The sequence below is a fragment of the Aquila chrysaetos genome, chromosome 4, assembly GCF_900496995.4.
Source record: "Aquila chrysaetos chrysaetos chromosome 4, bAquChr1.4, whole genome shotgun sequence".
Classification (NCBI taxonomy): Eukaryota; Metazoa; Chordata; class Aves; order Accipitriformes; family Accipitridae; genus Aquila; species Aquila chrysaetos.
Genome location: NC_044007.1, coordinates 23,303,147 through 23,314,192, shown reverse-complemented (window position 1 = coordinate 23,314,192; position 11,046 = coordinate 23,303,147). Strand labels below are relative to the sequence as shown.

General features: G+C 43.0%; 1 protein-coding gene across 1 annotated transcript; it reads right to left on the bottom strand.

Moving 5' to 3' along the window:
• Nucleotides 1-3,398: 3,398 nt before the first annotated feature.
• Nucleotides 3,399-10,782, bottom strand: ZNF706 (zinc finger protein 706). Its single transcript, XM_030011889.1, has 4 exons — nt 10,648-10,782; nt 7,398-7,534; nt 6,053-6,160; nt 3,399-5,412 (listed from the first exon to the last, which is right to left on the bottom strand). Exons 2-3 carry the CDS (start codon nt 7,530-7,532, stop codon nt 6,065-6,067), a joined length of 231 nt encoding a protein of 76 aa, XP_029867749.1. The 5' UTR covers nt 7,533-7,534; nt 10,648-10,782; the 3' UTR covers nt 3,399-5,412; nt 6,053-6,064.
• Between the last annotated feature and the right edge of the window lie 264 nt (nt 10,783-11,046).

Genomic DNA, 11,046 nt, shown 5'->3' with positions numbered 1-11,046 from the left:
CCAATTACTCTTACCCCAGGATGCTCCAGCAATCAGCCACATCAGTGTGGACCAACAGTGTTGCTCTTTGAGAACTCACAGAGCACAGAAAAGAGTCCAAGAGAGCAGTGGGACAAGCACAAGGAATTTAAAAAGAAGGGGACTCTGTCAGTCAACCTAAACCTGGAAAAAGGCTAGAGTAATTTTTATAAAATCCTATCTGTAAAGGCATATGGAAAAGTAACCCAGCAACAGCCAGCTAACATGGATTTGTCACGAACAAAGTATGCTGCACCACACCACCATCCATCTCCTCCTTCGTGAAAACTGGCCTGGTGGCCACAGGCGCACGAGACCCCAAATCTCCCCGTTGCTGTAAAGGCCTTTGACATTGTCATTCTGTGAAGTCCTCACAGGTGAAGTATGGGGCTCCAGTCCATATCGACCATAAGGAGAATCACAGCAGTACAAAATGCTCTCAAAAAGCAATTACCAAAGGCTAAATGGGAGCCTGGGAAGATACTCAAGCGGGGTCCAGCAAGGCTTTGCCTGGGATCTATCCCATTCATGTGTGTTCATGAACAACTTGGACTACAGAGTAGAAGAGGACATCTGCAAGACTTCCCCATGATACCATACTTGGATGAACCATAAACAGCATAGGAGACAGGTCTAGAATGCTGATGTCTTGATAAATTTGGTCTGAGATCCATTAGAGGCCACTATACAGACACTAAATACACAGGCACAAAATGGAGATTATCAGTGGTACCAACATGGATCTGGGATGTTCGTAGAAGGAAATGAATGCAAGTCAATGCGACACTGTTGCAAAAAGGCAAATATCATTCCAGTGTGTGTTAACAGTACTAATGTATGCAAGTGCCAGAAGTTAATTGTTCCAGCTACTCTGCGCTAGCCTCAGCCAGCAATTTGGGTCACATTTTGGACTGTATGATTTAAGAACACAGTCAAACTGGAGAGGACTCAGAGAAGAGCACCAACAATTGCTAGACTTAGAAGATGTGACCTATGAAGAATGATTCAATTAACTGGGTTTACTTAAAAGAGAAGACTAGAAGGAGAACATGATAGCCATGTTCAAATGAAGGCACTATTCATCACATCTATTGCCAATAAGAACAATAAGTAATTGACTTAACTTGCAGGGATAAACTCTTGCTGTGATAACTCTCCAGTTGTACAGTTCAACAGTGGTACACGCTGCTTACAAGGTCATGGGATCCCTTTTGTTGGAAGCTTTTAAGAGTTAGAGAAACACTTGCTAGTTAGTCTTGGCAGATTTGATCCAATCTTGGAGCAAGATGGCCTAGATAACTTTTTGAGATTTCCCTTAGTCCCCACTCCTCTGAAAGATCTCCAGCATTTAGTAATGTTTTGCACACTGTTTGCGATTTTGTTAACAGCTATGAACAGGGAACACAGAAATATGTTTGCCATGCCATCAAAGAGCTGTATGGACCTTAACTTTACATATTTAATGGACAGTATTTTTCAGAGGAAAGCTGTGCCGTACTTCCTGAAAAAGCTGAGACGCTGCTTGAACAGATTCTTGTCAGGTAACAGTGTTGAGACAACTACAGATGCCTCCTTTCCCAGAAACCCCAATGCTAAAAGCCACATAAGAGAATTGTAAAATATACACCCAACTTACTCCACCGTTTTTTGAAAGCTACCAAGATAACACAAGTCCCTCAGTGAGTCTCTATTGCTCCTTATCTGTACAAAAAACGTAACACAATAGACAATGCATTAAAAAATTTCCAAATAATTTCCAAAACAGACAGTAACATTCCACAGACAGAACTTGACACCCTCCCACTGTCTGGACTAGAGCGACATCGCTGACGATGCTACAGAATATGGAAAATCACGTATTGAATACCAGTCCAAAGCTGAGTTTTGGGGCTGAATTCAAAGTCCACTGCGAAACCTGTAAGGTTCTAAATAGATAAATCAAAGGCCCCCAAATTATACACAGCAGAACGGGGCTGAGTAGACAGAAACACAAGCTGACCTTTACTTTTGTTTGTGGATTCTGTAGGACTAATCGAGTTTACTTGGGAAGACCACGCTTCTAGTAAAGCCAAATACTTCCCAACTTGTTTCTGTGAAAATGGGAAACAAGAGAGACCGCAAGCCTATCGGTATTTGATGATAAAAGAAATTCCATCTATTAGCTCTTCTTATCAAGATGGGAAAACAGTTCAATATAGTTTACAGAAATGCTACAAATTCCTTCATTACTGTGTGGTTTGCAAACAGCCCGTGGTCATTAGCTTTACTTGAAGTGTTTTCAGCACAACAGCAAATAACGAAAAGGGGTAGTCTCCAGGGACATTTCAAGAGCACTGCATAAAGCCAACTATTTCCTTAAGGCTACACAGCAACTGCCTTCGACTTCTATTTCAGATTTTTCACACAGCTTTTTGTTATCAAGAAACCCTTAGAGACAGGTAAAGTAGAGGCACAGAAACTAGCCTAGGTAAGCCTGAGTAACACAAATTGCAAAACTGTTCTTGATTACTCAGTAGTCCCCAAGATGGCCTCATCACAATCACACATGCTAACTTTTACTCTGGGATCTAAAATGAGACATTTTTCAGAACATTTTAAGCCCTGCTTAAAATGCAATTTCAGGTGCCACTTAAAAGAGATTCCCAGAAGAGATGTGGGCTTCTGAAAATACACAATCACTCTTTAAAGTTGCTCCACAAGTATCCATGACAGTCGATGCCCATTCCAACAACATAAAAACCCTTTACCTAAATGCTGTCCCTGCACAGGGATGAATCTTTCTCAAGGGAACATGGGAAACTTTCCACGCCTATTTTTCTTTCTTGTAAAGTTAGACAGCTTCAAGTTCCAGGACTGTCCACAGTCAGGATATTAATTTTGTAAGTGCAGTAATACTTGTTTCTAAAAGCAGGCAGGAAATAGGACATTTTATATTTTATTTTTTTAATTCTCTTTAATCAGACACATTACAATGCACAACTGTGTCTTTAGCCAGGTAACAGCGTGCTATCCTTCAGATCAGGAAGAGATGATGGAGAACTCCTAGTCCTTCCTCTGACTTTTTAGGTAGGAGTATTGCAGATATTCTAAATAAGGACAATTCCCACATTTAGTATAGCATTCCCCCTATACTTACAAAGCCTTTGTAACAATTCAGTCACAGCTTTCATTTATTTTTGTAATTGAGATTGCAGCTACTGCAGCTAGGGATCTTATTGAACTGAGGATCACCCTTCCCTTCTAATACATAAACCCCCCATCATTTCATAGGGTATTTTCAACTTGAGCATCATAGTTTTGAAAATACAATTCTAACTGAAGTTAACCATCCCACTAGTGATGCAGCTTTCCAGCTCTTCAGTGCTCATTAAGAGAGATTGTTTATGAAACAAAATCTTTTTATTTAATGCTACACAATCTGAATTGAAGGAGTAGAACATATACTTCACCTCAGGACCAAGCTATAGGGATACATCCCAGAACATTTTCCAAAGTAAAACCAGATTACCAAATACCAATCAGTGCAAGAACATCTTTATCCATTTGCACTCAGCGTATTTTTAGACAAACTACAGCATCAGAACATTTAAGTACCTCCCCCCCATACAGCACAAAAGTCGAGAGCAGATTTCTTGCCTTGTGGGAGCCAGTTTGTCAGGATATATGTATTGATAACATTAAAGAAAAATAAATGAAGCATTACATTCTGATGTCAGGTGTACAAGTGCAGTAGTGGATCACTCTCAGAGAACAACATTATCTATAAAAGTTAAGTGGTATACAGGTTATCCTGAAGTGACTATAATACAGAGAAACTTTATGCCAAAGTAAGTATTTACAGAGATACTGTCACAGCAAAGAGGACAGGAAGCTAGTCTCACAGAAGTAGTTCAATAAAGAGCAAACGAGTGGACGAAGACAAAGGCTTTGACTTTATATAATAAAATACCAAGTGCATTCTTTTAAGTGAATGAGTCTTTGAGACTATGGTCCTAGATTTTAGGAAGCCATTTGAAGGTCAGATGTACAGTCCTGCTGCATAGCAAGGGTTACTTGGACTGCCAGAATTTTTACATCCGTTGTAACCTCAGTAAATCACAGCAATTCTAGTATTGCTTCTTACTGCAAGGTCAAAACTAAGGCTCTTAAATAAGCCCCCTCCAAATGCCAAAGATGGGAGTTTGTATAGCAGACCTTCTAGCACAATTCAGATGTTTCCCCACTACTTCTGTGCTGTACATCTGGGATTAGAACTGAGCCCAGAACACTTTAAGGGTAATTATGTTTAGCTGCTCAAATGTTCTTGGCCAGAGTGTTATTATCCAGCTTTTTGTTATCAATGCAACTTTAATCACATCTGAACTCTTAAAGTAGCCATATTATTTTAGTTACTTTGGCTCTTTTCCAACAGGCTTATTTTAAGCTGGTTGTGAAGAAAGGTTATTAATGGCTAGCTATTTTGCATATTTCTTGAAATATGCTACTGAAATAACCAGACACATTTGAGGAGGAACATGCGTGGTTGACTGCTCAAAATATCATTAAAAATCTTTTCAAAACAATTTTTCAACTAAGAGCAGAGTTGCTTTAACCTAATATTTGCGAGCATTTTTGAAGCCAGCGTACCCAGAAGCATTCAATCCTGCCACCTCTCAGCTTCCTCAGTCATCTACCGAATATAAAGGACAACAAGCATAACCAGGGTCTCTCCAGTGCATGACTTCAAGGAACATGATTCCTCACAGTAAAGAAATCCCATTCGAAATGGCTTGCAGTATTAGACTCCAATACATAGGACAAAAATGTAGAAGGAAGTCTCACGATTCTCATGCAGCTTCTAGGAAGTCTGCTGCGCCCTGAGCCAACAACCTGACCACTAGTGACTGGGCTCAAGCGGGCAGCACACTGAACAGTAAATCTGAGCAGCTTCCCTTTTCACTTAATCTTAATTTACTGTAATGTACATTACTTTCAGTGGAATGATACTGCTCATGTTTTGGCAGGATGGGGAAAATTCCACTTTGTCTTTTTTATAAGGCAGATAATGCAGAAAGTTGAAACAGAACTTCTACAAGGATTTAATCTGTGATATTGTAAAATCAAAGTACTACTTTATTAAATGAGTTATTTTACACAATATGAACATCAATATAATTACAATTGTAAAAAATTTTTTATAACAAGTATGGACTGATTTTTCAGGATTTCCAAATAGGGCACAACTGTACATTTACACAGAATTGTCTTTGCATGAAGCCCAAGAGGGAACAGCATAAAAATATGAATGTTTCTGTAGCCCCTTCATTTTTGCTGATCAACAGTTTTAGAAAAGCAGCTGCAGGTTTGTTATGTAAGGTCTGACAGTAGAAGAGTCAATAGGTGCCATGATTTCACCTATAAAAAACAAGAATAACTCAGTTAAGCTGAACCGTTACACAATGCTGTTTATCTTTGCGTGAATGAAATGCCATAATACTGCTTTTTACCTCATTTCAGCCTTTTATTATAACCACTTTCAGTTACAGCCTAACAACTGGCTATTGGGAAATCTCGTATGAAGTTAACACAGAGGTTAAGTTTTATATTTGAATGCAGAAAAATCTGCATTCACTTGCATAGCTTCAGGAACAAAAAGGCTCAATTGTTGGAAATACACTAAACAACTATTTCCATTACATGTTTTGTAGCAACAGACGGATTGTATTTATTATATGTATTTTGTTCAAAGCAAACCTCACATTTCAAAGCAAGAACTAAATAATAAAGTATTCCTACAACTCTAAGGATGACCATTTGAAATAACATTAATCCCTTTTAAAACAACCTCCACGCACAGTGAAATGCAACAGCCATTTCACCTATGTAAGTATTAGCTTGCTTCTCCTGTGTAACAGTTCAGGGGTATAACTTTAACCTATAGTTAATTTTCATATTAAAGGAAACAAAGCAAGTTTTTAGGTCCCAGTTGGTAGTGGTAAAAAAAACCTAATTCATAATACACCTCAGACAATCATTGAAAAATTAAGGTAACGACCTGTAGACAACTTTACGCCTGAACATCAGCCAATTCTGGAGGAAGTGGAGTCTTAGGATGCTTGCTTTCAAAGTGCTGTTTGAAGGTCTTGGGATCCGGCATTTGTGTCTGATTAAAGAGAGACATTTAACTTTATGCACAGTACAAGAGTTAAATAATACTACAAAACCTGTTCCCCCCTATGTTTTATTTTCTTTTTCCTGAAGCAGACTGTCTCCTCAATGACACTGCTCTGGTGACAGAAGCACCATTAATTTACCTGCAGATTAAGAGGGAATATTTAACCTCAGATTTGCAGAGAGGTGCTTTTAAGCACTAGTATCACACTGTTTTGGCATGTTCATCAATGGTATTATTCTCACTAGAAAACTCCCTCCAGATTTTACACTTCACATGCTTGTTCAGTGGAAAACCTACCTCTTTACCATTTTCTTTTTCAACACCTAAAAGATAAACATTTATCCTCTTCAGAATCGAATCTTTATTAAAGCTATTTCTTTTGCTTATCAATAGGCCAAAGAGTTATGTGGCATAGCTTGTGCCAAGTAGAGAATCAGTCTATCTCAGACCATTGCTACGACACAGTTGCAGGCATCAACTCCCCAAACTGATTGCTGCTACATCCTGATTTCACAAGAGGAGCTACTTACAAGTACTTAAGCGAGCAGCCCTTAATTTGGAATCTTAAATAAGACATTCAAAGTGACAAATCTATTCCGGGACTGACCATTTAAGTGAAAATGGCAAGTTGATCCTTCAGCTCCAAAACAAGCACATTCAGGAAAACCAGCCAGAAGGAAAGTATAATCTGATTAGCACTCACATTTCTGTTCTCCTGTCAAGTAATTTATTCTAGTAGAAGTTACTGCATATCAAACTTACACTAATGCTTTTGGCACCACTACTTTTCCTCTCTATTTTAACATCGATAACCAGTGATTCTAAGGTGGGCCAATTCCATCACAAAGAAAAGATGTTTCCATTTGGAGATTAAACAGGAAGCGATCTCATAGAATCATTTAGGTTGGAAAAGACCTTCAAGATCATCAAGTCCAACCATCACCTCACACTTTTTACATTTTATACGTCATACTAGCAGCACATGCAGACCCCTGTAAAAGGCAAGGTAACTACCCAAACCAGATCCGTTCATCAGATTTTCTTGTATCCCAATTATCGGTACACCTGAGTAATCTGTAAGCAAGTCACATAACAGATGCAAATGCTTATAGCAACAAGCTAGACAGCCCCTTAAGAAGTATTTCAGTTTCCACTAAATACTCTTCTAAAAATTCTGCTCTAGGCTGAAAGCCTACAAAAATATTTTGTCTTCTATTCCTCTTACCCTACAGACGGTGCAGGTATATATCAAGGCAGCCTTGGCTGCAGCCTTCTGATCATGTCCTTGTTTCTTTTTTTGCTCAGCTTGCTTTTTGGCATTTTTCTGCTGTGACTGAATCTTCTGCTGTCCACGAGCCATATCTACAAACAAAAAGAAGACATTTAGTCTACAAATGTGAGAAATCACTGCTGCTAGCTGACTCAGAAGCCGTAACCATGAGCATAATGCAGTCATGCGCTCTGTCCATAAGGCCTACAACTCCCATAACTCATATACAACAGACATCTGTTCAAGCTCTTTACTATGTAAAGACTCCTTGGTTTTAGCATCGTTCTTAAAATACACCCAGAATTATTAGGCCATTCAAAGGTTTCTCCCTCTGCAAAGCTCCAAGGTCTCCTTTTAAAAGTGTTTGCAATAGCCAAACTTTTTAGTTTCCTTTACAGTTATAATTAAAGTTTCCTTTACAGTTAATAGAAACTTATTTTCTTTTTCCACAGGTACAGTAAAATTTAGGGGTTTTGTTGTTGTTTTTTTTTCTTAAAGCTTAAGACTCAACCTTTATTTCTAGAACTTGAAACAGGTTCCAAGAAAGGCAAATCAAAGTATTACCCAAGCTGTATTACTATCTTCTGCTGTACGTGCTTGTGAGCTGCTTTGGAGTTGGGAACGCCAAGAACAATAGGTCACCCCTCTTTATTCAAGGCTATTTTTACAGCTGGCCATTCTTTTTGATTTTCAGGATGACTTTACATGCATACGTACTTCTTAAAAAGATGTAAAATTGCCCCCATCAGAAGCCATTACTCTGGATAACACAGGAGCATAAAGGAAGCAAACACTATTGCCATATGCCATTAGAAGGTCCACCACAAGAAGAAATGAGATTAAAAAAAAAAAAAAAAAATCACATTTCAGGGAGCAGCAAAACAGCATATTTTAGAATGGCAACGCTCCACCTGCATGCAGCCCACTAGGACACCCAGTTCAGCTTGCACCCCACCCCCAGAGCAGACGCCAGGCAGGATTTGGGCACACCGACAGAGAAGGCTTCAGAGCACGGTTATATAAGCCAGCAGCCCACTTTCTGCTATTATCTTTCTCACAATCCCTCATGGCCCACGCACAATCCAGTTGTGCAGCTCTCACAGAAGCACAAGACTTACTATACAAGCACCGCACAGCTAGCGAAGTCCATCGTTTTCAGGACAACTAGTAAAGTCTAATGTTCCCAGGAGGGGGGCTGCTTGGTCATAGCCCCTCTACGCAACCTGGGCATTTGCTGTGAGTTTGGTACTCATGAGACACACTGCCAGGCTACAACAGGTCTGTCATGCAGTCCTTCCCACAAGGACAGACGGCCTTACACTGCAAGAGGGAGAAAGGCCTATCCAAACAAAGACTGACCTCCAGTAAATATGGATGAAAAGCCCTTAAAACCATTATGAGAATTAAGTTTCTAGTAAACATCAACAACATCTGAAAATTCACTAGTATTGCAAGAATTTCTGGACATGCAGCATCACAGTGCTTAACACCGAGCAGAAAAAAGGTCCTGAGACCCAAAACAGTTCTTGCGGATTGAGAGGCACCTCTCAGGCCACAGTCCAGTTCTTTCATGGTATATAACACCACCATGTAACCCTCTGCAGAAGTATTATACTACACCTTCAGTGTTCCCTCCTCTTCCCCCATCAGCTTCTCTAAAGGAGAATTTATAAGTCCACAGGGCTAACAAAATTGAACGCAAGGAAACACAAATTCTATTAACAAGCATACAGAAACACATGGCATTCAACAGTTTCCATAAGATACAGCATTGTATGTTAATAAGACTAAAAATACCCAGCTAAGTTTCACTGTATGCTACAGTTACTCTGAAACATCCCAGCCAGGGCCTCACACTGTTTACGTACAGCATGGCTCGACGAGAACACTGAATTCCCATTAAGAAAAAAAAAAAGATATTGCAAATAGCTTTACATACACTAGAAGGAACTGTAGGTTTTATTTTGGTTCTATTTTACTAGTATTACAATAATCCTCCAGAAGTTGGGGGCTGCTGACAGAAAACACTCAGATGTAATAAGAAAGAATTATTTTCGTAAAATGTCTGCATACGACTTTGTATTTTAGTCCCTTGATAAGAGCTTGTTAAGTAGTGCATTGCAAGAGCCAACCACACTGAACTTGTATGCGTTTGGCAACTGCTGGTTTTACTTAAGACACAAACAAGAAAACACGAACAAAAACATCTGCTTAAAAATATCAACCTCCATATGATGCCCGAGACCAAAAATCCAAAAGTTTAAATACTACAAATTACACTAATACAGTTGAAGCACAGAGTGAATACTTGATTACCGGAAAAGTAAGATCATTTGGACTATCGGTATTCTAAAAGAGTGACAAAAATAATCCCAAAGTTCGTTTATAAGAACGATGAGTTCATCTACAAGGCTAAATCTGCATTTCAGTTGCACAACACAGATAAGCGTTGTTTTTCCTATCAGGCACACCCTCAGAAAGTCCAGCAAAGCAGCCTGCTGTTTTGAAATAAAAATGCGTGCGCACATAGGAAGCCTACCACCACAGAAAAATTTGCTGCCAAATCATAACAGCAACGGCACGGGCATCACAGGGCAGCGAGGCTGCAGCCTGCGGTACGTTAATGCCTCACACAGGGTCGTTTCCTCGTAAGCAAGCAGAACCTGAGCAGAGAGTTTCAAGTCCTAAAACCGGACGCCGACAGCTGTTTCTTCTGTCACGTCCAGAAACCAAGAGCAGCCTGAGGTGCCCTGGCTTCCCCGGCCAGGCGGCGAAGGGCTCGGGCCGGAGGAGCGGCAACCTCGGCCTTCGCCCGGCAGCACTGCGAGGGAAGCCCCCGCACCGGGCCCGGCCTGCGACGCGAGGGGGGCAGCGGGAGGCGGCGGCCCCCCGGCAGGGCCTCGCGGGGCGGGGGGCGGCCGCAGCCCGGCCAGCCCCACCACGTGCCCGGCGGGAAGGGGCCGAGGACGGAAGCGGGCCCCGGCCGCGGAGCCCCAGCCGCGGGGAGGCGGCCCGCGGCAGAGCCGGCAGCGGAGCGCGCCTCGGGCGCCGGGCCGCCCCCTTCCCCCCGGGGCGGGCCTGCTCCGCCGCGCCGCGGCCGGGCCCGGGCCCGTTCCCCCACGCACCGCGACCCCCGCGATCCCCGCCCCGCAGCCGGCGCGGCCGCCCCGCCGCCCGAGGGGCCGGGGCCGGGGCCGGCGCTCACCCGGCCTGGGAGTCCGGCCTGGGCGGCCCTGGCGAGCGGGTGGAGAAGGCTCCGCGCGGCCCCGCAGCAGCCGCCGCCGCCGCCGCCTGCCCGAGAGGAGGAGGAGAAGGAGGAGGAACAGGCGGACAGGGGGGGTGGTGCCGGCTCTGCGCATGCGCGGCCCCGCCCCGGCGCCCGCGCTGCCCGGCCCTGCCGGCGCGCGACCCGGCCCCGCCGGCCAATGGCGGCGCCCGCCCGTTACATAAGGCGGGGGAGGGCTTGGAGACTGGGGGGTCCTGCGGCCGCGCTGACCTCGGCGGGGGGCGGGGCCTGTGCTCCGGCGGGTGGCGCCGGCCTGCCCTGGCGCGGGCTGGGCTGGGCTGCCCGCGCGCTCCCCGCGCGCTGCCCGCGCCGCTGTGA